Below are 2,842 nucleotides of genomic sequence, written 5' to 3'. Positions count from 1 at the left end.
TTCTCAATACCTTCGGATTGTAAAAAACTTTCTATCACTTGGACCAATTTTTTATGCAAAGAATCAAATACGTTTGAAACTAAGTGTAAATGACCAACACCAATAGTTTAATTATCTTGAACACCAAATGCCTATTTCGTCCTGACCTTATGGTTCTAGTAGTTTAAGGATTGAATTATAATCAAAAATTCAAAACTATAGACTTTTCATTTCAAGAAACGGTAGATAACACTAAATAAGTATCGAGTAGATATAAAAAAGTTACATAAACAGTCTGCATATTTTAATGTGAAGTCTGAACATAAATGTTACATAAGATGAAAAAAGCAAATAGACAACACTTAAGAACAAACCAAAATAAAGGTGAAGTTGATATTGGCAAACACAAATAACTAAACAATAACAAACTTACGACCAAAGATGGCCAAAACCACACCTTTTAGAAAACCAAGGATGCCATCTACACAATAAAACAAGGAGCATCCACTTCTTCCTTTGGCACAAGCTTACCAATCAACTTAAGCAAAGAAACATCTAAACAACTAGTTTTTATATAATGAAGTAACATTTCTACAGTTGAAGCATCAATTGAGAAACCTCTTGCTTCCATTTCCTTTAAAAGCATCTCTACAGTATCATATTGTTTGTTCTTTAGAACTCCTTGGAGAAGAACATTGTAAGTCACATTGTCTGGTGGGCAACCACTATCTTCCATTTTAAATAACAACTCTTTTGCTTCTCCCACAAGACCCTCCCGACAAAAACTACTGATCATCACAGTGTATGACCAAACATTAGGTTGCAAACCTTTAAAAGTCAGGTCATTAAAAAGGTTCCTTGCAATATCAAACTTCCCACTTTTACTTGCACCATCAATGAGTATATTGTACACCTTTATATTGGAATTTAGTTTGTTGCCACCCATCAAATGGAACAAAGAGAGTGCTTCGTCCACTTGATTGTTGTTGCATAGACCCTCCAAAATTATTCTGTAAGTGCATTCATCCGGAATCAGGTTGTGTGCTCGCATATCATTATAAACTCCATGAGCATCTTTACAACGTCTAGCTCGAAACAATCCCTGTATCATGATACTGTAAGTGATCACATTTGGTTTCATACCTTTTTTAGTTATTTCATGAAACAAATGCATGGCCTCTTCTCTCTTCAATTTCTTACAATACCCATTCAATAAATTATTATATGTGACAATATTAGGAACCAGACCTCGAGACCCCATCGAATCAAAAACTTCATTTGCTTTGCTCATTTCACCTCGCAAACAGTACCCATCTATGATTGAATTGTAAGTCACTACATTAGGATACTCCCCTCTCTCTATCATTGAGCTGATAATACAATTTGCATCCTCCACCTTACCTTCCTTGCAAAGTGCATCAACTAATGTATTATAGAGCTTAACATCTAGGGAGATCCTTTCGTCCTCCATTTGTTTGAGCAATTTAGAGACCTCATCCCAACGAGATAAGTTACAAAGGCCATGAATCAAAGAGGTGTAAGTGACAACATCAGGGAATATGCCTTTGTGGAAGACCATTTCTTTGAAGAGGTTTAAAGCATCATCTACCATTTTGTCCTTGCAAAGGCTGTTAATGATGGTGTTATATGTGACCACATTAGGTTTACAACCCTTTTCATCCATTAGTTTAAGCAAAGCAATGGCTGTATCATTATTACCAGATTTGCAAAGTCCTTTAATCATAATGCTGTACATAATTGCATTAGGTTCACAAAGTGCTTCTTTGATCAGCTTCTTGAATAACCTTTCGGCTTTGAGAACTCTATCTTCTAGGACAAGTCCATTTAAGAGGGTGCTAAAAGTGCAGACATTTGGTAATATATTGTGTTTGAAGGCATAGCCTAAGACTGCAAATCCTTCATTTGTGCGGTGCATTTGGCAGCAGCACTTGATCACAATGCTAATAGTATAGGCATTCACAGGAACACGAAGAGAATTCATTCGTTGAAAAAGCTTAACGGAATAAGAATACTGTTTCATTTTGGTAACCGCTTGCAACAACTGGGTAAATTTGAAAACTGCGGGCAGAGGTTTTCTGTTAGTCATATCATCGAACAGTTGGAGGGCATCATCAAGGTTAGTAATCTTCTCACTCATAGACCGAGAATGATTAACCGGTGTTTGACGATGAGGAGAAGATGTTGAAAGAAACCGAGCTGAAATCGTTTTGGGGGTAAATATTCCGGTGCCAAATTGTGAAAATGACGAAATGAGGGTGGAATGAGCAATGGATGTATCTTTGAACTTGTTGAGGGGATGAGAGACGACAGAAGAAACAACGTGTTTTGGTTTCGCTGGAAGCACAAAAACAATCTTCAAATGCGAGCTTCGACTACTTGGATTCAGCATTAAAAGGGACTGGCCTAAAACGAAGAACGGAAGAGCTCGTGTTATTGACCTCGTTTTGTTTTATCAGTCTAAGCTGGGTAAAAAAAAAAAAATGGGTGGCGTGTATTTTTAGGAATCTTAATTTTGTAAAAAAACCTGCAGGGGTGTTTTTGTCCATAACAGTCTACCTGTATAATATGTAGGCGTTATTTTCTAAAGATATGGAGATTATCTCGTAATACTACAATGTCCCGATGCACCTGATCTCAACTATATTTTCATATCAAACATTTATAAAGCAACCATTCTCACTTCATCATCAATTGGATACATATATTAATTAATATCTGAATATAGGGAAAGTCATCTCATCATAGTTCAAATCATATTATAAGGTTTTAGTTTTAACATTCATAAAGTTAATACTAGTTGTGAAACCCGTATATTATACGGGTTAATTAAAATATAATGTTA

The 2,842-nt window shown here is 35.6% G+C and overlaps 1 protein-coding gene across 1 annotated transcript; it reads right to left on the bottom strand.

Annotated features, from left to right (window-relative positions):
• Positions 1-226: 226 nt before the first annotated feature.
• LOC111898323 (putative pentatricopeptide repeat-containing protein At1g12700, mitochondrial) lies at positions 227-2,504 on the bottom strand. Its single transcript, XM_023894244.3, has one exon. It carries the CDS (start codon positions 2,387-2,389, stop codon positions 461-463), a length of 1,929 nt encoding a protein of 642 aa, XP_023750012.1. The 5' UTR covers positions 2,390-2,504; the 3' UTR covers positions 227-460.
• Between the last annotated feature and the right edge of the window lie 338 nt (positions 2,505-2,842).

This window comes from Lactuca sativa, chromosome 3 (genome assembly GCF_002870075.4).
Source record: "Lactuca sativa cultivar Salinas chromosome 3, Lsat_Salinas_v11, whole genome shotgun sequence".
NCBI lineage: Eukaryota > Viridiplantae > Streptophyta > Magnoliopsida > Asterales > Asteraceae > Lactuca > Lactuca sativa.
The sequence above is the reverse complement of the archived record's forward strand: the minus strand, read 5'-3'. Positions and strand labels throughout refer to the sequence as shown.

Coding starts and splice junctions, on each gene's coding strand:
- LOC111898323 (XM_023894244.3), bottom strand. CDS start 2,389: ATGCTGAATCCAAGTAGTCGAAGCTCGCATTTGAAGATTGTTTTTGTG.